A 22,054-nucleotide genomic window follows, 5' to 3' on the forward strand; every position below is an offset into this window, starting at 1 on the left:
GTCAAATTTGTTGGCGTAGAGTTGCTCATAGTATGTTCTTATAATTGTCTGTATTTCTTTGGTGTTCGTTGTGATCTCTCCTCTTTCATTCATGATTTTACTTATTTGGGTCCTTTCTCTTTTCTTTTTGATAAGTCTGGCCAGGGGTTTATCAATCTTATTAATTCTTTCAAAGAACCAGCTCCTAGTTTCGTTGATTTGTTCTATTGTTTTTTTGGTTTCTATTTCATTGATTTCTGCTCTGAATTTTATGATTTCTCTTCTCCTGCTTGGTTTAGGGTTTCTTTCTTGTTCTTTCTCCAGCTCTTTTAGGTGTAGGGTTAGGTTGTGTACCTGAGACCTTTCTTGTTTCTTGAGAAAGGTTTGTACCGCTATGTATTTTCCTCTCAGGACTGCCTTTGCTGTGTCCCACAGGTTTTGAACTGTTTTGTTTTCATTATCATTTGTTTCCATGAATTTTCTCAATTCTTCTTTAATTTCCTGGTTGACCCATTCATTCTTTAGAAGGATGCTGTTTAGTCTCCATGTATTTGGGTTCTTTCCAAATTTCCTCTTGTGATTGTGTTCTAGCTTCAGAGCATTGTGGTCTGAAAATATGCAGGGAATGATCCCAATCTTTTGATACTGGTTGAGACCTGACTTAGGACCAAGAATGTGATCTATTCTGGAGAATGTTCCATGTGCACTAGAGAAGAATGTATATTCTGTTGCTTTGGAATGAAATGTTCTGAATATATCTGTGATGTCCATCTGGTCCAGTGTGTCATTTAAGGCTTTTATTTCCTTGTTGATCTTTTGCTTGGATGATCTGTCCATTTCAGTGAGGGGAGTGTTAAAGGCCCCTACTATTATTGTAATATTCTTGATGTGTTTCTTTGATTTTGTTATTAACTGGTTTATATAGTTGGCTGCTCCCACGTTAGGGGCATAGATATTTAAAATTGTTAGATCTTCTTGTTGGACAGATCCTTTGAGTATGATATAGTGTCCTTCCTCATCTCTTATTATAGTCTTTGGCTTAAAATCTAATTGATCTGATATAAGGATTGTCACTCCTGCTTTCTTCTGATGTCCATTAGCATGATAAATTCTTTTCCACCCCCTCACTTTAAATCTGGAGGTGTCTTCGGGTTTAAAATGAGTTTCTTGTAGACAGCATATGGATGGGTTTTATTTTTTTATCCATTCTGATACCCTGTGTCTTTTGATTGGGGCATTTAGCCCATTAACATTCAAGGTAAGTATTGAGAGATATGAATTTAGTGCCATTGTATTGCCTGTAAGGTGTCTGTTATTGTATATATTGTCCTTGTTTCTTTCTGATCTACTTCTTTTAGGGTCTCTCTCTGCTTAGAGGACCCCGTTCAATATTTCCTGTAGAGCTGGTTTGGTATTTGCAAATTCTTTCAGTTTTTGTTTGTCCTGGAAGCTTTTAATCTCTCCTTCTATTTTCAATGATAGCCTAGCTGGATATAGTATTCTTGGCTGCATGTTTTTCTCATTTAGTACTCTGAATATATCATGCCAGCTCTTTCTGGCCTGCCAGGTCTCTGTGGATAAGTCTGCTGACAATCTAATATTTTTACCATTGTACATTACAGACTTCTTTTCCCGGGCTGCTTTCAGGATCTTTTCTTTGTCACTAAGACTTGTAAATTTTACTATTAGGTGATGGGGTGTGGACCTATTCTTATTGATTTTGAGGGGGGTTCTCTGAAGCTCCTGGATTTTGATGCTTGTTCCCTTTGCCATATTGGGGAAATTCTCTCCAATATACCTTCTGCTCCCCTCTCTGTTTCTTCTTCTTCTAGAATCCCATTTATTCTAATGTTGTTTCGTCTTATGGTGTCACTTATCTGTCGAATTCTCCCCTCGTGGTCCAGTAGCTGTTTGTCCCTCTTTTGCTCAGCTTCTTTATTCTCTGTCATTTGGTCTTCTATATCGCTAATTCTTTCTTCTGCCTCATTTATCCAAGCAGTGAGAGCCTCCATTTTTGATTGCACCTCATTAATAGCTTTTTTGATTTCAACTTGGTTAGATTTTAGTTCTTTTATTTCTCCAGAAAGGGCTTTTATATCTCCCGAGAGGGTTGCTTTAATATCTTCCATGCCTTTTTCGAGCCCGGCTAGAACCTTGAGAATCATCATTCTGAACTCTATATCTGACATATTACCAATGTCTGTATTGATTAGGTCCCTACTGCTTCTTGTTCTTTTTTTTGTGAATTTTTCTGCCTTGTAATTTTGTCCAGATAAGAGTATATGAAGGAGCAAGTAAAATACTAAAAGGGTGGCAACAACCCCAGGAAAATATGCTTTAGCCAAATCAGAAGAGATCCCAAATCGTGAGGGGGGAGAAAGGGGATAAAAAGAGGTTCAGAAAGAAAAAAAAAAAAGAAATTAAAAAAAGAAAACCAATAAAGAAAAAATATAAAAAGGAAAATATATATATATATATATTAGATAAACTATTTAAAAAACGTTAAAAAAGAAAACGGTAAAAGTTAAAAAAATTTAACAGAAGAGGAGAAAAAAAAATTGAAAAAGAAGAAAAAAATAAAAAAAATTAACTGCAAGGCTAAAGAATCATGGGGAGAAAGCCATGAGTTCTGTGCTTTGCTTTCTCCTCCTCTGGAATTCAGAAGCTGCTCTCCTTGGTATTGAAACTGCACTCCTTGGTAGACGAACTTGGTCCTGGCCGGTTTCTTGTTGATCTTCTGGGGGAGGGCCTTGTTGTAGTGATTCCCAAGTGTCTTTGCCCCAGGCGGAGTTGCACCGCCCTTACTGGGGGCCGGTCTACGTTATCCGCTAGGGTTCGCTTTCGGGAGCTTTTGTTCCCTGAGCGCTTTCCGTAGAGTTCCGGAGGGCGGGAATGAAGATGGCAGCCTCCCAGTCTCTGGCCCGGAGGAGCCGAGAGCCCGGGGCCCCACTCCTCAGTGAGCCCTCAGAGCACAGCGCCCAATGACTCCCGTCACCCTCGCCTCCGGCCGTGCTCTGAGCTGACCGAGCCTGCGACCGGTTCAAGGTAACCCCGAGCTTAGAGCTCACTCCTCGGCTCTGTCTCTGTAGCCGGCTTCCCCATTCTAATACCTGTAACCTCTGTGACACTCAGACACCCCCGATCCTTCTGTGACCCTGCTGGATCTGAGGCCACGCTGACCCCGCGCAGGCTTCACCGCGGTTAAGCCTCTGGAGTGATGTCCCTCAGCGGAACAGACTTTTAAAAGTCCTGATTTTGTGCTCCGTTGCTCCGCTGCTTGCCGGGAGCCGGCCCCTCCCCCCGCGGTCTATCCTCCCGTCGCTTTGGATTCACTTCTCTGCCAGTCCTACCTTTCAGAAAGTGGTTGATTTTCTGTTTCTAGAGTTGTTGTTCTTCTTCTCTTCGATCTCCCGTTGGATTTGTAGGAGTTTGCAATCTTTAGATAAGCTATCTAGCTGATCTCCCGCTACCTGAAGTAGTCTCAGCCTGCTACTTCTCCGCCATCTTGACTCCTCCGAAATGGTATTACTCTTAAGCAAGGTTACCCGAAGCAGAGTTTGTTCAGACTTTATCATTAAAATTGCTGGCTATTGCAGCTATAAACATACCTTTAAAAAAATGACACATTATTTCCTTCAAGTCAAATGACATCTAATAATAGGCTTCTATTCTGCCTGCCTTTCTTAATTTCCTCCCTGAATGTCAGTCTTTTAGGAGCTCAGATTTGTGAAGAATGAAAACTGGGAAGAGAGTCTCTGGGAAATCGTGCGTTCCCTTCTGTATACCTGTCTCCAGTGAGACAAGGAAACACAAGCATCCAAATATCTGCTACCAACTTGGGGAGAAAAAGGCATAGTGAGTTCAAAACACAAATTAGTCTATTGGGGCACCTGCGTGGCTCAGTTGGTTAAGCATCTGACTCTTGGTTTCCGCTCGGGTCATGATCTCCGGGGTGTGAGATCGGGCCCTGTGTTGGACTCTGCACTCAGTAAGGAGTCTGCTCGAGTTTCTCTCCCTCTGCCCCAACTCAATAAATTTCAAAAAGAAAGAAAGAAAAAGCGTCTTATGTTAGTGCAATTCAGAAATGCTCTGTTCCCTAATCCCCCTTTTCTGTGAAACAAATGTTTTTATATAGGTATGTTAGATAATTCTAAGTTCCTCAAATACATGGCTCCCTACCGCGTTACAGCAGAACAGACGATATCCTTATGGCAAAATGCATGTCAGAGTTAGGACTCGCTGTTCATCATCTCACAGACCTATCACAGATACCAAATAGCTGTGATCAGAATACAACGTTCGAACCTTCTCCCATCTGCCAAATGTTTTCTGGATTGGTTAGATGGAGGAGTTGGAGGGTTTAGCATTATTGGTAGTTTTAAAAAAGGAAAAGAAAACTCTCCTCCATCTGATTTCTGTTACTGTATCTTCATTCATTATAGTAGTTCGTTGACAAGCAGCTCTCATTTTCATGAGAAAATGAGATGTACTGGTCCAGTCACGATCTCTCTGGATCCTCCAGATAAGCCAGGAGTCCTCTCCCCAGAGTGACCCCAATGCAAGGCATCTCATCATTTTGTGTGACTTGTTCTCTTACTCAACCAACAGCATACAAGGAGAGCTCTCACTTAAAACTCCTCAAAGCGTGAGCAGGAGTGTGATCGGAATGACAATCTCAAAACTGTGTTTGACAGAGAGGGAGAGGAGGTTTAGGAAATGGTGAGGAGAATAGTCTGGTGAGTCTGATTAATGTTGGCTGGGTTCTGCCAATCTCAAGCATTCTGATAAGTCATTTGGATACTTTTTTCCTATTCATTTTCACAATAGTGCTGTCATGTGCTATCTCTCACAATTGCACAGGTCTGAAAATGAGAAAGATTAAGTAGCTTGTCTAAATATGCACAGCTAGGGGCGCCTGGGTGACTCAGTGGGTTAAGCGTCTGCCTTCAGGTTAGGTCATGATCTCAGGGTCCTGGGATCGAGCCCAGCATCAGCCTCTCTGCTCAGTGGAAAGTCTGCTTCTCCCTCTCTGCCTGTACTCTCTCTTGGTGTCAAAAAAAATAAAATCTTTGAGCAAATAAAAATGCACAGCTAATACATCGTAGAGTTGGGACTCAACTTGGTCTGTGTTTCACTAAAAGTGTCACTACGTAAGAGACTAAATATGTGTAAAATTCCTCAGACACCCATAATCCATTTAATATCCCCAAGAGTTGAGAGTTTATTAAAATAGAAGTTCTCCTATAAATGGGTTTGTATGTTGTACATTGTTACATTTTCATAATATCTCAATACTTTCCTCCTTTGTGCCTCCATGCTCTGATCAACCTACACAGGTAACTAACGGGCTTTACCAGCCACCCTGCCCAATGCCCTTGACCAAATAGGCTTCCCTCAACCACCTCCCTCTTCATTTTCATGTGTTTCAGTCCTACCCACTGGTCCTGGCCCAGCTCCAGTACCCCCTGAGAAGATGCTCCCTGCTGGATATCATTTTGTTTTAATCTGAATTCCCAAGGCAGTCTGTCTTTCCCTCCCATCATGGTTAACCAGTTTTGCTCTCCTTTACTACACACACACACACACACACACACACACACAGCCTCTCCAAGACAAAATGAGGCTTGAGGAAGGCATCTGTGTCTGGGTCAGTGATTTATCGTCCACATCACCTAGATTAGTACATGAAAATAGCTATTGACTAAGCACCTACCATATGGCTGTGCTTTGTTAAAGCTTTGCATAGATTATCTCATTTAATCTCACAGCAGGCCTATAAGGTAGATTTTAAGGTAAATCCCTTTCTATATAAGACAGCCAAAATTCTGGCACCTTAAGTAACTTCCCCAGTCACACAGCTAAGTAAGCAGCAGAACAGTATTCATACCCAGGTTGTGTTGCCTGTGAGCTCATGCTCTATCCACTGTGTTCATAGCCTCCCTGTATGTTCTCTAAATCCATAAATAGATGTTAGATGAATGAATAAATGCATTAGTTAAAAAAAAAGACTATAGTCTTTTTTAAAAAAAAGACTATAGTTGTTGATTTGTTTTAATTATCATCACTTCTATAAAAGAATTCTGGCTAGCACATGGTTTCCCTGAAGTAGACTAAATCTTAACTGGGATCCTCTTAATAAATGAACATATTTGCATAACTGAAGACATTTGAGATTCTGACACTTTTAAACAGTAAAAATGGTGATGCCAGTTAAGCCATCGTGTTAGTCCCAACCAGTTATTCATAATGCTGCATTGCCACTCATGTAATACCTTGTTAGTAGCTATGTATTGCATAGAAATGAAAGTTGCTCAATATTAAAGAAAATATTAAAGAAAAACTACCCCTAAAGTGGGAAAACTTATTTTTTTATTTCTGACTTGTTTGAGAATATGTCAATTTCTGGGGCTTAATTGCACAAGAGCCAACATAAATCCCTAATAGTCTTGTGGACTAGAAAAAAAAAAAAAATATATATATATATATACACACACACACACATATATATATATATATATATATATATATATATATGTTTAAATAGTAATTTAAAAATACAGGAAAATATAATCAAGGAAATCAAAATTACTTATAATCCCACCACTCAGAGAAAGCACCATTAGCATGCCAGTTGACTTTTCCAGATATACATGTAGGCATACAGATCTGCTTTTCATGAAATTGGCAGTATATGCTACATAGGCTGATTCATGGCAGATTCCTGTGCAGATGCTCAGTTTCTACAATGAACAATTTCTAATGTCCTTTAAAAGTCATTTAGAAAACATGTAATATTGAGAGAAAATAAAAATCTAACGTGAACATACTTCCCAGAAATGCTGTTCAGCAAATGCTCTGGCGTATGCTTCCAATTTTTTTTCTCATTCTCTGTTCTATAAAATTGGGATCATATTTCATTTTTTTTATTGTTTACAAAAACTGGGTTACACTGCATACACTGTTTTCACCTGTTTTCTTCAGTTAATTATATGTTGTGCATATCTTTCCATGTCATCAGATCTCACACAGCAATATTTTTAATACCTACATGTCTGTTCAATACAAATGAACATACGTGGCTTTTCCAGTGTTTTGCTTTCACAGACTTTGTGACAATGATAATTTAGGTACACCTGTTGTACTCAGTTTCATAGGACGGATTCCTGGCAGTGAAATTTCTGGGTCATAGGTTCAGCTGTTTATACATACACCAGCACCAGTGTGTGAGAAGGGTCTTCACAGCTATTAGAGAAAATGTAGATGGTGCTGTGTGTGCTAACTTAGAAAGATGTCTGTCAGAAGATGTAAATGGAAAAAATAAAAGCAATAGCATAATAATATATATATATTGTGATCGAGAGCAAATTTGTATCTAAAATTAAGCATCTGCATATAGATTTGGACATAGATATAAACTCGGGCACAGACACAGAAATGTAATGTTGAGTACTGGGTGTACAAAAATAAATGAAGCACATTTGCTGACTTAATGCAGGAAAACAAAAGGAGCATCAGAATAAAAATGTAAACTGCACCACAGTTTGAATGAATGTGTTATAAGGCAGAATACTGGCCATTGACAAAAGCTCAATGGCAAAGGAGCCAGCTGGCTGCCCGATCAAGGAATGACGTCCAGTTAAATTTGAATTTCAGCAACAATAAACAATGCGTAGGTCTTTAGTATAAATATGTCCCAGGCAGTATTAACATTTATATTAAAAATTATTCATTGTTAACTAAAAATTCAGATTTAACTGAACATTCTTTGTTCTTATTTGCTGTATCTGACAACCCTGGGCATGACTGTAAACATGATTTTGTCATCATATGAGAAAATCATCTCTTAAGAATGAATTTTCATCCACAAAAATCACTAGAAATGGGCATATAAACCAGGTTCCTGCCAGATTTCATGTTCTGATTCCTGTGATGGTCATGGCATTTACTGAGTGCCTGTCAGGCACTGTGCTAAATGGTATTCAAGCATCATTTCACGTAATACTCTGAAGGCACTGTTCTTGCTCACAGGAGGAGAAACTGAGGCTTAGCGGTAAACAAATTGCCCATTATCACATGGCTTGCAAACATAATAGGGCTGAAACTTAAGTCCAGACAATCAGACTCAACAGCTTGCTCTCTTTATTCTATCCTCTACTGTCTTTAAAAGAGGGGCTATAATTGCCAAGATGACCAACAATACAGGTAGACCCTTGGAGGAAAGTTTATGCTAGAAAAAAGACAGCACAGTGGTTACACACCCAGACTTTGCAGCCAGACGACTTGGGTTCCTAGCCCAGCCCCACCCCAAACAAGTCAGCCACGTGAGGGGAGACAAGTAGTGCTAAGCCTTGCAGATACTATTATTATATACATCTTAGGATCTATGGGAGAATTACAGGATGTAGAATCTATAAAGCATATGTAACACAGGGCCTGCCTCCTAGTAAATTCCCAAGATATGTGTACGTAGTTGTTACTTTTATCATTTAAAATACAACAGAGTACAAAACCAAGTGGCAGTATGGGAGTTTAGAAAGCAGAAAAATTTATAATCAGGTATACATCAGAAGGTTTTGGGAGAAAATGGGAGCAAGACCCTTCTTAGGAACTAGGAACACCTGATATATTTACATATACAAATACAGGATTGGGAGAAGGATCAATATGTGTAAATTTTGAAGAAATATGAAGCATCAGCTGGAGGGAATTTAGGACCTTAGTCTGTGTCTTGGCCTGAAACCCTTAGTGGGTGGTCCTCTCCCTAGTGAGCAATGCTATAGCTGTCTCTTGTTCTTATGGATGTTTTATCCTCTCTCCCTGGCCATAAAGCAATCTTTATAACCTGCTTGCAGTAACAGGCCCAGAAGAGTAAATGGTGTAACAGCTGCATGAAATAGAGGAAAACGGACCATTGCAAAGGATTGGAAAAGAAATCCATCTAAGTGATTTGGTTAAAGCCGCCTCACCCTTCCTGTTGATAAATACAGAATTATATTTGAACATTATTTTTTTTCCTCCTAGGAGCTGCTGTTGTACTCAAGCTGAGCTTTCTTTCAGTTAAGGCGTAAAGTATTTTCTCCCCTACAGACTCTGTATTAATAATGTAAAATTGGCATACAGAAGTAGATAGCAGAATTAAGATTTTGCATTCTATTTTCAAAGATACGATTTGGCTAAATGTGTTTAGAAATTTTTATGTAGGTGTGACTTTAAAACCTCAAGATCTTATCAGATCCAGAAACCTCTGGTTTAGATGTTATAGGTATAAATAATTTTGGAGTCTCTGAGAAAAGAAAACTATTGTAGAGGTAAATGTTTTGTTCCATAAGATTATGCTTTATTATCACAATAATAATGGGGCACCCACGGACACACTCGCCTCCCACCTGCCCTCCCCCAAAAAAGCAGCCTTCACTCTGCTCTCTTCGGCCTTTCCTCTTCCGCCTCTGCTCAGCCCCGGCTTGCGGACTCTCTGCCAGGGCTGGTGCACCCGGCGGGGAGAGGGCGGCCTGGCCTGGGCTCTTGTCCGGCTCCCCCTGCCCTCCCTGCTCCCGCTGTCCCTGACGGGGTTCTCCTGATGGGGACGAGCAGCTGTATGGGAAGGTGGGGGTTCCCTGGAGCTGTGAAACCACATATATTCAATGTCCTTGGGGATAGGGGTTTCTACTCTGAGCTCTTACTCAAATTGCCGTTTCTGCTACCAGAGATTGTAGCATACAAACAATAAAACCGTATGAATCCCGTCAAAAAAAAAATGGGGTGCCCTGGGGAGATAATTAAGCTTTGAGCCTTCTTTTGGGGACATTTGTGATGTTCCCCATATTTTTTTTTAAAGTCTTCAGACTTTTCTGTTTCCAAATTTGTATCCAAAAGAAACGACCCTTTCTTTCTCTATACCATTTTTGAATAGTACTGGCCAGAAATAACAAAGATGTGTTCAGTTACCCTTCAGGTCAAATCTAAGAATACCAGTGGAATGCCTGGCTCACCTCAGACCGCTGTGCCCTCTGTACATCCCTGTTGGAAGGGTAAAACCGAAAGGGTCAGGTGGCTCATCCCCCAGCAAATGAACAGGGTGTGTACTTGACCCGAAGGATCCTAATCCAGAGGCTAGCCAGTGCCCGGCAACTGGTTCAGTGAGCTGGGTCTATTGAGTCCTCTCAGGAATTTTTAATTAAAAGGCAGCCTGAATGAACACCTGTCAGTGAAAAATGAAGCTAATAGGTAATGATGAAAAGGGTCTATCGTGAGTTGTGTGCAGGTTGGTGTTATTAGGGAGCAGAAATAAGAGCAGCAGGAACAATGGGGTAGAGAGTATCTCATTTATAAAGTATCAGTTAAAGAAGGTCATGGCTAGAGAGAGAAGGAAGTAGCACAAAGAGGAAAGGCATCATCTTGACGGGAAAGCTCTAGAGTTGAAACAGTTCACTGTATCCCATCTTCCGGAGCTCCACCAGTTCAACTTCTCCTGAATGCCCGTGCACATATGTCCTATCCCCTGCACTAGCTCAAATGATTCTCTCTGCTGCTAGCAATCCAATTTCCTTGCAAACAAGATTTTGCTCAATTAGCAGAGGGAACATTTTATCTTATTCACTACACACACACACACACACACACACACTCATATATTACCTCTCTCTGGGCCTGGTACAGGGGAGGTTTTTGGTAAATATAGATGAAATAAATGGATGAATGTAAAATGAACAGTACAGATGATTGAACTCTCATTGCATTCAGTGCGGAGAGCACTAACCTCCATGGCTTTCTGTCACTGGTAGATTTTAGACTTGTGCTCAAGACCTGCCTACCTTTACAAGTTTGTCTCCTACTCAAGCCTTTTTAAACTTCCTGAATGGGACATGTGTTTAGATTCCCCTTTAACTTTGCATGTGTTATTCATTACCACTTCCTAGAAGGCCCTCGTTCACCCCACCCCCACCCTGGGTACAATCCTTACTCTCCACAGCCTTTTCTTTCCTGTCTTCTTAGTTTAGGCTCTTTAAGAGAACTAGGTTTTTTCCACTCCCACTGTCCCCACAATCCAATATACAATTCCATATTACACTTTTATTCAGCCTGATAAAGGAAACCATTTTCCTGTATCATTAGAATTTTTCGTGAATCTTAAATGGCTGGACAAGAAACCATCATGTGACTATATCTCACATTACACACTTTTTTGTCTATTTTTTGGACGTTCTGATTGTTTACTTTTGTTCTTTCTTTTATAACAAAACACGGTGGCTTTCTCTCTCATGGAACCCTATGTCCACAATTTTTATTTTCTTACTAGGATTACACACTAGAGGTAGAATTGCTGAACCACGGGGCAGGATTACTTCTAAAACTTCTGAAATACGTTGCCAGATTGCTTTCTTGGAATGTTGTAAGGGAGTTGAACACTCCATGACACCAGCAATATGAGTGTCTAGCTCACCATATCACAACTAAATTGTGATTTATTGATTTTAAAATCCTCTTGATTTTTAAACAGGCAAAGGGGAGGCAGAGCATTTTATTTGTACTACTTTTATTCCTAGTAGATTAAACATTTATATTTGTGTATCTATTTGTTGTTTGTGTGTTTTCTTTTGTGATTGGATGCTAAATGCCTTTGTCTATTTTCTATTGAAAATTTATGGTTTATCTTATAGAGTTGTAGAGCATCTTAAAAATATTAATAGATGTATTTGAGAAGATGCTTTACCAACTTATGGCTTATGTCTTTTTTTACTTTAGCAAAAGTATGACTTTTTTTACTTTCAATTGTCATGTAGTCAAATCTTTCATCATTTATATGACTTCTTTCATTTATTTTATACATAAAATTTTTTTTTCCAAGGTACCTCAGTGGCTCAGTCAGTTAAGTGTCTGACTCTTGGTCTCAGCTCAAGTCTTGATCTCAGGGTCGTGAGTTCACGCCTCACGTTGGGCTCCCAACTGAGCATAGAGCCTAGTAAAAAAAAAAAAAAGAAAAAGAAAAAAAATTCTTTTCCATCAGGATGCTAACTGCCTATTAACCTACTTTTTTGGTAGATTTACATTTTATCCCTGGAGTTCAACTAAAAAGAAAAAAAAAACTTTAGATTTATAAAACTAAAAGAATTTAAACACTGTGATAGGGCATAGTAAACCTTGCTCAAATAATTCACATGTCAAAACCTTGGTCTAGCCATTATTCTTGGGCTTGTGCATTTTGGACAGTATTTGTTTCAACATCTTTCAGAATGCCATAAAAATACTACTATAACTGGACACACTTACCCAATACCAAGGTATGGTGATTCTGGTCCTTTTTGGAATTACTTCTATTATAGACACCGTTGTCAGGGTCATTGACTTCCAAATTCTAATTTCAAAAAAAAACCAAAAAAAAAAAAAAACATTGCAGGAACCATTTATAATCCACAGTCATGGGAGACCAATTTTATTGAAACTCAAACATTCTTCTGAAAAAATAAAGCACCTTAATAAATTGAAAAGTTTCAAAATGACTTTAAATGGTATAGCTTATAGACTGCCATTTCTCTCCTCAATAAACAAACATAGTAAAATATAACTGAGAATGATGCTTATACAGAGAAAATCATTAATTGATCCTACTTTAATAAGTATTTAGATCATGGTACATAGACTATTGCTAATAACAAATTACTTATGGCCCAACAATTTGATATGGCACCACAGCTGTGAGTCATAGAGGAAAGCAAATCATTATGAAGGTGCAGGCACAAATTAGGAGTTTGAGCTGGAGCTTTGTTGTTAGAGACAATGAAAATAATTGAGAGGTTCATACAAAGGGAGCATCAGCCCCGAGGGTTATGGTAGATGACCAATTATCTTTTCCAGATCGGAAGCAAAAGTGAGTCTTTAAAAAGCAACATTATGCAGTGCCTTTGGTGATATTGAAAACCACAGATTGTTGCTTCCTTTGTTCTACTCTCGTACAGAATCCACGTGACATTAACGGGCTAATACATGAACTGCCTGATGGGGAGCAGTATTCTCAGTGGCTAGGAAGCCCTGTGAGCACAAGTGCCTGAAAGTGATAAACAAGATAAAAAAACAGTAAGGTGGATAACTGAACATAATTTAAAAATAAATAAATAAAAACAGAGTGAGGTAGTGAGGTGGCTCAGTCAGTTAAGCATCCAGCTCTTGATTTTGGCTCAGGTCATGATCTCAGGATGGTGAGATGGAGCCGCACACTGGGTATGGAGCCTGCTTAAGATTCTCTGTCTCCCTTCTCATCTACCTCTCCCCCACTCAAAAAAAGATGAAAAACAGAGTAAAATGGTGAATACCAAGAGATGGTGGGGGTGGATAGGATAAGAGTGGTAGTATTTAAGGGTACAAACTGGTAATGAGTAGTAAATAAGTGGTAGAGATCTGATGCTCAGTATAATGGATAGAGACAGTAATACTGTACTATAATTATGTAATGTAAATACCAGCACATCGGCAGTCATATTACAATATATAAATGTATCACGGTAATGGACTGCATACCTTGGACTTTTACACAATGGTTGCCTGTCAAATTTATTTTAAAAGAAAAGATTGACTGCTATTTGGTAAATTCACAGTGCATCCCATGCACTGAGCTACGTGCTTTATGTCCCTCTCAGGCTGACCTTACTGTGCCCACTTTACAGATGAGAATGTCGGGGTTCAGGGAAGTTGAAAAACCACAGACCACACAGGGTAAAATTTAGAAAAGCCACAGTCAAACCTAGCTCTGTTTCTTTGCACTTACCACACTGTTCTATAATAGTTTACCTCTACGTATAATTTTATAGCTTAACAACTTCGTTGCTATGTAGAGAAGGCTTTTTAATATCATTACAAGAAAGAAGCCACATTTCAGAAAAGCAAGTATAGTGCAAGAAGGCCTCTAATGAAAGGTGGAATCCTGATGGTGCTTAGAATGAGGGAGATGGATGAGCGTTCACACATCACCTAGACCAAGTCATTCGCCACATCTCTCTGTGTTGTACTTGAGTTCTTACAGCACCTTCACCAAATGGCTGACCCTTTTCTGCTTAACACTCAGTGTAAGAGAAGTCTGCTTCTTCTTTAATCCTTCTTGTTATAATGCCCGGTTCACCTGTTACTCCACACAGTTCACAGCCGGTCCTATATTCTCTTTTCTTCAAAACCACTACTTTTAGGCTCCCCAGAATTCTGCCCTTAAGACCTATTAGCCCAGGCCTAGAATTCAACCCTTTTTGCTGACTTCTCTAAATCCTTGGCCCCAAAACACTGCATTATGTGTAAAGGGGAACATGAGGCACTCTCGTAAGGTTAAAAAACAAAACCTTTTCCTCCAAATTATGCCAAACGGTATACCAGATGCTTAGGCACCTGAGCATTTGGCATCCCAGCTGCCATTCATTTATGTAGTTTGGTTGTGTTTCCTGCATGGGGCTGGATGCTACCTTCAGAGTGTCCAGGGGAGGCTGCAGCAGGGGGAGGCCTGGAAGATCTGAGCAGTTTGCAGATTCATCCATATCTTTCTTTATGACAGATTTATGGTCAAAAGCATACAAATATATAACTCAAATCCTTCCCTTCTGTAATTTTAGACTCTTCCTTTTAATTCTAGCTCAGGGAGAAAGAATAAAAAATATCGGTCCCTTCCCCTACCCCCGTAGCTTTGTTTCTTTCCTATGACAGTATTTCACTCATATATTCTTGCATATTGCAGGAAAGCAATATAGAAACAAAGATAAATGAGATTTGGGCCTGATCCTCTGAGAGCTAATAATCAGAGAAGGAAGGAGGCCGGTGCACCAAAAATGACAGTATAATGAGGTGAGGTCCCAAAGGTGGGCTTTGAAAAAAGCAGTCCCTTTTATGGAGAATGGAAAACTCAATAGGGTGTGAGTCACTCTTGTTACTTCTAAGGGAAGGAAGTCCTATCCATTTGACCTGTCTTCAGGTGCCACACAGATAAGTACTAACAATGACTGTCACCCCTACATTAAACATTTTTTGTCTCTGGTACAGACAGGACAAGGACTAGGGTGAGGCAAGTGAAGTACCACGTCAGGCACAAAATTTAAGGGGGCACCAAAAAACTCTGCAATTAAGATAATATTTTAATGCAGTGTTTTAGAAGATAATACAAAAGAACCCATAATAAATAAAAGACAGGATCAGTTAGGCATTGGTCTCAGGGACTATGGAATTACATAGGGGTCCAAGGTTTTATCTTTTGTCTTTGAGTGGCATAATTTAGTTGAGGGGATCTAAAAACAATAGTAAAAACAAGCAGAGTGTCTGTTTTATTTTCACTCGTTTGATTGTAAGCAAGCGATGTGACCTAAGCTCCAGGGAAGGAGTACTGTGGGAGGTGGTAGTTGATTTTCATTATGCATCTGATGTCATATGGGAGCCAGGAGAGAAATTTAATAGCATGAGCCCTAATAAGTCCCTTAAAGAGGGAACACAGACTGTTTTCTGGATTCAAGGAACCTCTAGACACTTTAGCAACAAAATTTGGGAAGCTTCGCTCTGAAACTTGGGAAGTTTCACTCTAATTAGTAGACACAGCCACAGCTACCCTGTACATGTCTGCATCCTTCCCTCATGCTAAAAGCTGACCATTTCTTTTTCTGCTCCTTGATTCATATTCAGGAGCAGAATCCAAATGGCTTATGCTTCCCCTGCCCCCCAGAACTACTCTACAGATCCTACAGGTCACGGTTGCAGAATCAGAGTCCCAGTCCTGGTTTAAACAGCTTTGGCTGAGTAGGGAACTGAATTGGGTGGGAGTCCATGGGACAAATGGGAAGAGGCAGTTGCAGTTGGGGTGGTTTTACTTAGGAGAGGGTTGGACGAAGCACCTCCCTCTACACTATCTTTGCAGATTAGCAACTGAAAATGCCAAGGAAGCTGAACAAATAGCAAGTGCTAATGGAGTTCAGAGAAGAGGGGTCACAGAGGGCCAGGGTGTGCTAATTATATGCTATAAGAGCCTGCAATTATAAACCCATAGATATGCAAATAAATGCTGATGGCTGAACACTAGAGACTACAAAGCCATTTATCTATGGCCCCTGATAAGTGGGCAGCAAAATAAATGATTTGTTTATAAATTCACTTAGAGATTACACTCATATCTCTAACTCTTTTCCCCCCTTCCTGGGGGCATTTATAGAAAGAGGAGAGACAGGAGGTACCACAGACTGGATTTCCATATTCATTACCTCCTGACCTGGGCAACTCTGGAGGTTTATAATGGGATAAACAGGCTCCTTCAGTTTGTGACTGGCTGATTCACACTGCCTAAAGTCATTTCCCTGTGGCACTTCTTTACTGAATAAATGGGAAGTGATGGTGGCATCTGTTCCTGCTACCCAGATCCCAGTGACAGCTCATAAATTGGCATTTCTTGTCTGTCTGGCGGAGAGGTCACAGAGAATGTCACTGCAGGGAAATACTAAGAATGCTGACTGCTGGCATTAGGACTTCTGGAACTCAGGCCTGAGCTGTGTCTGTGCCCTGAGCTGGTGGGGTGACTCTCACAGGAACCGCGGGCAGGCTTGCAGGTGTAGGAAACCTGGCCCTCTAGAGGGGGTGAACCGTGCACGCGAAGTACCTAAAGACAGTAATTTCTCACACCATTGGGGTTTCCTTCTGGATAACCTATGGTAATTAATGATGTCCTAAAATTCTAAATGGAGTTAGAAAATTCAGCATAACTTAGGGCTTCCTTGAAAGAGCCAGAAATCTTCTTTCATTGCTCTCAGTGGAGAATAGTTTAAAAAAAAAAATCCATTTATTCCAAGAAACACTTCTCAAGTACGTTCTATATTGCTATTTCCTGTGCTCAGACTGTAGCTTGTTATAGTACTGACTGGATATTGTACTGTGGCCTATATAGTACATTATACACAATAGAATCCTAGGAACTTAGTGAATCTAGCAGGCAGAAATCTTCAAATATAACTCCATTTTTACACTACTTGGAAGGACAGTCTCACCAATCTTTTTAATTTAGTTGTTTGGTTGCAAGAGGACATTATGAATCTTACAAGAAGGCTCTGTCAGGTTTGTCAGGTGTTCTGTTACTTTTGGTGTTTTTCATCTACCCATCTTCTGAGATAGCAAGTGTTTTCACAATTAAGCTGGATTTGAAATGTCCACTCAGTAGTCAGTGACTGCACAAAATGACTTGTAAATAAATTCAGGGTGAAAGTCCGAATGATAGGTATAAATGAGTCTGCAGCTGTAATAATTGTATCTCTGCTTTGATCAGACTTTGAGTCATGAGTAATTAAGCCTAGGCAAGGAATCCATCCACCATGTAAAAATTTGGAAGTGACCGTAGGCAAAGATACAAGGTCCTTCATCTAAATTTCAAGTTATCTAAGCTTGCCTCCAACACCAAATCTTACTAAAACAAGGGAGTCATGAAGTCATGAACTAATATGTCCATAAAATGATTCCAAAAGGATAGAAGTAAAGGTCTTAAGAGTTCAACACTGAACAATGTACAGGGCCTAGTTTTTATTATCTTGAATTTATTGTAGTGTTCAGAGAAAGTTTTTTCCTCTTCATTTTGCTGAGTGCAACCCAAGTAGGATCTTTTTCCTTAATATATGTATTAGCCAGATCTGATTCTGATAATTTGTTTCAAAATACAGTTCTACTGAGGTAAAAAGACTAGAAGAAAATTGGTAACATCATTTTCTTGGTCTGCCAAATCAATAGCAGCCTGAGAAAATTAAATCAGCCCTACAAGGCAGAAGGCACAATGTTAACTGAAATGACATCATCATGAGAATATTTTATGACCTCAAAGAAGTCATCAATTCCTTTATTCTTAAGCCCTGTGCTGGCAGTTTAAATCAGTTACCATTTTATATATATAATATTTGTTAAAAAAGATGCAGTGAGTTCTTTAAACAGGCTCTCAATAAAACCAGAAAATAGCATTCTTTCTATTTTTCTGTGTATACAAAAGGTGTCAGATGGACTTCTTTTTTTTATTTTTTTTTAAAGATCTTATTTATTTAACAGAGAGAGAGAGAGAGAGAGAGAGATCACAAGTAGGCAGTGAGGCAGGAAGAGAGAGAGAGGAGGGAAGGAGAGAGCCCGATCCGGGGCTCGATCCCAGGACCCTGAGATCATGACCTGAGCCAAAGGCAGAGGCTTAACCCACTGACCCACCCAGGTGCCCTTGTCAGATGGACTTCTAACATAATTCGATATATTAGCCCCTTTTGGTAAACCCAATCTATAGTTATTTCTTTGTATTCTGTTATCAATCTTACGTTTTGTGGGTATCTGTTAAAATTAAGTCCCATTTATAACAAAAAAAAATGACACTAGCATAAACATACTTTATCTCTCATAAAAGAAATACAGAGGCAGAAAGTCTGGAAGTGGAATAGTGTAATTCCTTATCATCTGTGACACAATGACCATTATGCTCCCCTATCTGTATTCTTTTTATTCTCAAGTTTGCTTCATGGTCCAAGATGACTATTGAAGCTCCAGCCCTTATATCCAGGTTCCAGGTAAGCAAAGGGAGGAGATGGGAAAGCGCAAAATCACAGGGGTGCTAGCCAAGTCAGCTTCCCGATAAGCAGCTATCAGAGAAGTCTCACATAATCTTGTGCTCCAATTACATTGGGCTTAACATTTTCAGTGGGCCACGTCTACCTACAAGGGAGACTGAGAAATAGTTTTTCTATAGGAAAAGTGACTAGTGGAAAGCTGGCTTACTCTTTTTTTTTTTTTTTAAGACTTTATTTATTTATTTGACAGAGAGAGATCACAAGTAGGTAGAGAGATAAGCAGAGAAAGAAGTGGAAGGAGGCTCCCCGCTGAGCAGAGAGCCCAATGCAGGGCTCCATCCCAGGACCCTGAGACCATGACCTGAGCCAAAGGCAGAGGCTTAACCCACTGAGCCACCCAGGTGTCCCCTGGCTTACTCTTAATAAGAAAAAAACTAAATGGATGTTTGGGAGGCAGTCCAGCCGTGTCTGCCACAGCAGCTCAATCATAGAGCCAAAAATGTATAATATCAGGTCCTCTTGTGATCACTTATGCAGAAAAATCCCCATAGGTTTGGTACATTCCTCCTCATAGCTTATTTAATTGATAGTTATGTATCTCATTAATACAAAGCCCTTTTCAAGATGAGGTTTTGTGTGGATAAGTCCATTTTCAGTGCAGACAAAATTGTGATCTCCCAAGCCAATTTTCTTTATCAGACTGGCATCATGGATCTTTGTTTCTACAGAACCACAGAAATACACATAAATCTTCCTAAACCTGAGTATATTAACAAAGCAAAAACAGACTCCTCCCACAAAAAGGTCAAGAACAGTATCAAATCTGACCATTTGAAAAGATGTATTTCAGTAGGTAACTGAAAGCATCTTTCCTTTTACATCACTTCACAGAGTGTGAATTACTTATAAAAACTGATAAAAAGCACTTTTTAAAAGTAATCTTACAGCTGCCTTTTTTAATGTTTGTCATTATGAATTTTGTGTACTCTATATAATTGATAAACAGAAATTGACCAATTTACTCGGTTTTTCTGGAAACGGAGCACTTGTCTGAACAAGAATATATGCTAGCTTCCATAAAATGAGGGGGGAAAATGGCTATTTCATTGAGGAAGCCTTAAAAATCTTCTTGTCAATGTTATTTTATTAGCTACTAGGATAGGACAAGCCAGCTCCATTACAAAGCACCTCATCTTACCACTGAGATAGTTTTTTGAATGACAAAATAAGCCTCTGGATTCCTCCTGTCCACTCCTCAGCCCCTCTACTGTGTTGTTGAAAACAAACAGATCAAGGAAGGCATCCCTTGCTATGTTGTGGAAGGCTTTGTCTTAGGGAAGATACTAATTCTCTAGATAGTGTGTCTAAGCCCCGACTGGCCCACAGTAATACTATAAAGTAGGTAAAGTTCATTTTTAATGCTTTGATTATCCTCTTTTCTCCCCTGCTCTGTTTAAGAAGCATTGACTGAGCAACTATAAGACACTAGGGACCACTTCGGGAGCTATAGAAACACGAACTATGCCCTCACTAAGTTCACCACCTGTACTTCCTGTACCTTTGATCAGGGATATGGCGGCCACCACTTGCTGCCTCTGATGTCTCATGGACCCAAGGGGCGCTCACACCTGGATCTGGCCTTGTGGACATTGCCCTATTTGCTGACCTGCTCCTTGCCTTCCTACCCAGACTGCCCGATAGTTCTTGCATTTGAATTTGGATCTTTCAATTCTTAACCTTAACTGGAAGATACTGGCAGCAGTTTCAGACCATATGTTAAAAGAGTGGGGTACAGAGTTGTGAGATATTTTTTTTTTTAATAACCAAGGACTTCGTAATATATGCACATTTGGCAAAAGCTAGGGCTGAAATGTACCTGATCTTACTTCCCATGTTTGTAACAACTGAAAGATACTGCTATTTTAGGTAATGTTTTAGTATCTCTCAATTAATTCATTTAGTAGAAATTTTACTAAAGTGATTATCCTCTTGGTAGAAGACTCTCTGTAACTAATTGTTGGGGGAGGGGGGGCAATTTATATATAAAACACTGAGATCGTATAAGCAATTAGATTTCTCGGTAAGTCCAACACCCCCCCCCCCAAAATTGCTACATGAATGTGTGAAGTTTTGTCAATTTATTCATGCATATGTGAATACAACAAATATTTATGGAATGTGGACTGACTCTACTCTAAATAGTTAACAAAATAAATGTAGTTTTTGTCCTCATAAAATTTATGGTGTAGTGAGAGTAATAATTATAAATTAAACAAAACAAACAAGATTATTTCATGCTCAGAAAAAATAGGAAGTATGGACAGGGTGATGTGAAAAATAACAGGATGTCCTGGCTAGTGGGGTCAGGAAAGTCTCTATAAAGTTTATACTTAAGGTGACACTAAAGTTTACAAAGGAGCCATGTCAGAGGATCCCACAATTTGACACCTCAGACAATGTTATCCAGAAAGGTTTGGCCTTTATAAAGCTGACTAGGACTCCGTTGAGGTATCAGGCATCTGAATTTTCATCATGCCTGATGTCAGCCGGAAGTTTTCATTTCTACCCAGAGATGACGTTTCTTAAAAAGACTTTTTCTTCAGGCCTAACAAAGCCTAAGGCATTGTTTTGGGCGTTTACTTGTGCATACGATGAAATGCAGCTGGTTGCCCAGTTGGGTGTGTTTGCTAACGGTGCATCTCTCTCTCTTCCTCTTGTGTCACCAGGCCTCCGGAACCTGTTTACAGCACTGTGAACAAACTGTGTGATAAGCCTGCTTCTCCCAGGCACTATTCCCCTGTTGAGTGTGACAAAAGCTTTCTTCTCTCAGCTCCCTACCCCCACTACCACCTAGGCCTGCTCCCTGACTCTGAGATGACCAGGTACTGCATGCGCTTCCTCACTTCATCTTCTCAAATTGCATGTGCTTCCACAAGGATGAATGGGTAGAACCCACCTCTGCTCATGTCTCTGGAGCTTGACATCTTCCTCAGTGGAGAGATGTTCTGCTTCTTTGGTGCAATGGGAGGAATTAAGAACATTGCCTTTTTTTTTCTTTTTAGTGTGATCACAGAGCACTCGGACATGATCACGTGATTTTCCAAATGTTCTTGGTTCCCATGCATTTTTAATAAGGTATTAATTATATTTTTCCAGAAGAATTAATTTTGGAATTTAATTAGCATTATTTCCCTCGTACAGAAGGATAAAAGAGCATGTACTTAGTACATTTTTGAATAATATTTAATAATCACTTACTATTCTTCAGGCATAACATAGCCTAAGAAGTAGGTACTATTATTCCCATTTAATATTTTAATGAAAATATTAAATTAGTACCACTACTTAGTTGACTCCCTAAAGTATTAAACAACTTACCCAAAACTAGAGAATTAGCTGGTTCTATCAACCACAAGAATTTTAACCTTTATAGTATGCCATCATGGTAGGTTTTTACCACGTTCTCTTTATTTAGTTACTCCCATTTTATATAAGAAAACAAGGGCTCAAAGAAGTTAAGGTATTGCCAATAAATGCCAAGTTCA

At 39.6% G+C, this 22,054-nt stretch overlaps 1 protein-coding gene across 10 annotated transcripts in view; it reads left to right on the plus strand.

The window, feature by feature from the left end:
* Positions 1–22,054, plus strand: part of DLG2 (discs large MAGUK scaffold protein 2) — a 2,065,329-nt gene that overhangs the window by 1,605,089 nt on the left and 438,186 nt on the right. For 9 of the 10 annotated variants that reach the window (XM_047691101.1, XM_047691090.1, XM_047691092.1 and 6 more), the window contains one exon: positions 21,236–21,391. The exons of the other annotated variant lie outside the window; for it this stretch is intronic. In XM_047691101.1, coding sequence (XP_047547057.1) covers positions 21,236–21,391 — 156 coding nt within the window. The remainder of the gene's footprint in view (positions 1–21,235; positions 21,392–22,054) is intronic. 10 annotated transcript variants of the gene reach the window in all.

Source organism: Lutra lutra, chromosome 10 (genome assembly GCF_902655055.1).
Source record: "Lutra lutra chromosome 10, mLutLut1.2, whole genome shotgun sequence".
Taxonomy (NCBI): Eukaryota; Metazoa; Chordata; class Mammalia; order Carnivora; family Mustelidae; genus Lutra; species Lutra lutra.